The sequence below is a fragment of the Otolemur garnettii genome, unplaced genomic scaffold, assembly GCF_000181295.1.
Source record: "Otolemur garnettii isolate 467f Iridium unplaced genomic scaffold, OtoGar3 scaffold06880, whole genome shotgun sequence".
NCBI lineage: Eukaryota > Metazoa > Chordata > Mammalia > Primates > Galagidae > Otolemur > Otolemur garnettii.
Genome location: NW_003859275.1, coordinates 1 through 1077, shown reverse-complemented (window position 1 = coordinate 1077; position 1077 = coordinate 1). Strand labels below are relative to the sequence as shown.

Below are 1077 nucleotides of genomic sequence, written 5' to 3'. Positions count from 1 at the left end.
GACGAATTCGTACTGAAGAATGAAGAGGCATCTGTCAAATATTGCCAGGCTGAGCTTACACGTCTTTCAGAGTCGCTGATGGAAAGTGTTTCGAGGGGAACTTTCTCTGTTCCTGGAGGACACAAGCTCTACTTAGAAGTAAAGAAACAAGTTGAGCGGGACTATGAGCTAGTGCCCAGAAAAGGAGTTAAGGTGAGGAATAGGGTCCAGGAGGATGGATACCAGAGGATATAGTCAGTGGGTCTTTGTTGCCCCTTCTGGAGGTCTAAGACCACAGCACCATTTGTGGAATGAAGGCAGAACATAACGATACCTGGGAAGGGGGCTGCTGGAAGGGTCTTCATGTCTCCATATAGAACTCAGACCTCTTATTGTGGCTGGGGAAGGACAAAACACTGTGGGATCCTAAGGAGGATACAGCATTTCCATACTTAATTTTGTTGAACGTTACTTTCCTCATTAGAAGACAAGATCTTTGCAGCCTCACAGATCTTACTCCTTCGTTCCTCAGGCAAACGAGGTTCTCCAGATCTTCTTGCACCAGCAGGTGGTTACAGAGGAATCCATCCTGCAGGCAGACAAAGCCCTCAGCGCTGGAGAGAGGGCTGTAGTAGGTGAGGGGCAGGACTCAGCTTGCACAGGCTGGGGAGGTTCCTGCAGTGCACTCTGCTTAATCAGACAGTGGATATTCCTGATACCAGAAGCTTCATCCTGTTGGAGAACACATGCTCTGCTAAATCTTACAGACACAAGGAGAATTAGGGCTTCACATCTGGCCAGTCAGTTTCTTTTCTTTCCAGTCTGAAACACACTCTGCCTGACGTGCCTGATGGAGAATTCAGATATTCCTGATGGTCCACCTCTCTGGGTTTTTAAAAGTCATTTGTTCTCTGAGCTCAGGAGCGTAGAACTCAGGCAGGTAGAACTCAGGCCTGACTATAATTTTCTTCCCTCTGTAAAATCTTTGTAAAACAGCGGAACGGGCCATGAAGGAGGCAGCTGAGCAGGAAGTGTTGGTGCAAAGACAGAAACAGGAGGAGCTGGAGCAGAAGATGCAGGCTCAGGAGAGAAGCTTCC

General features: G+C 48.1%; 1 protein-coding gene across 1 annotated transcript; it reads left to right on the top strand.

Moving 5' to 3' along the window:
• Positions 1-7: 7 nt before the first annotated feature.
• Positions 8-1071, top strand: LOC111722965 (guanylate-binding protein 4-like; the record flags this gene model as incomplete). Its single annotated transcript, XM_023509184.1, has 3 exons — positions 8-192; positions 512-614; positions 976-1071. Coding segments are annotated over exons 1-3 (313 nt in total), but the record flags the coding sequence as incomplete, so codon positions are not given.
• Between the last annotated feature and the right edge of the window lie 6 nt (positions 1072-1077).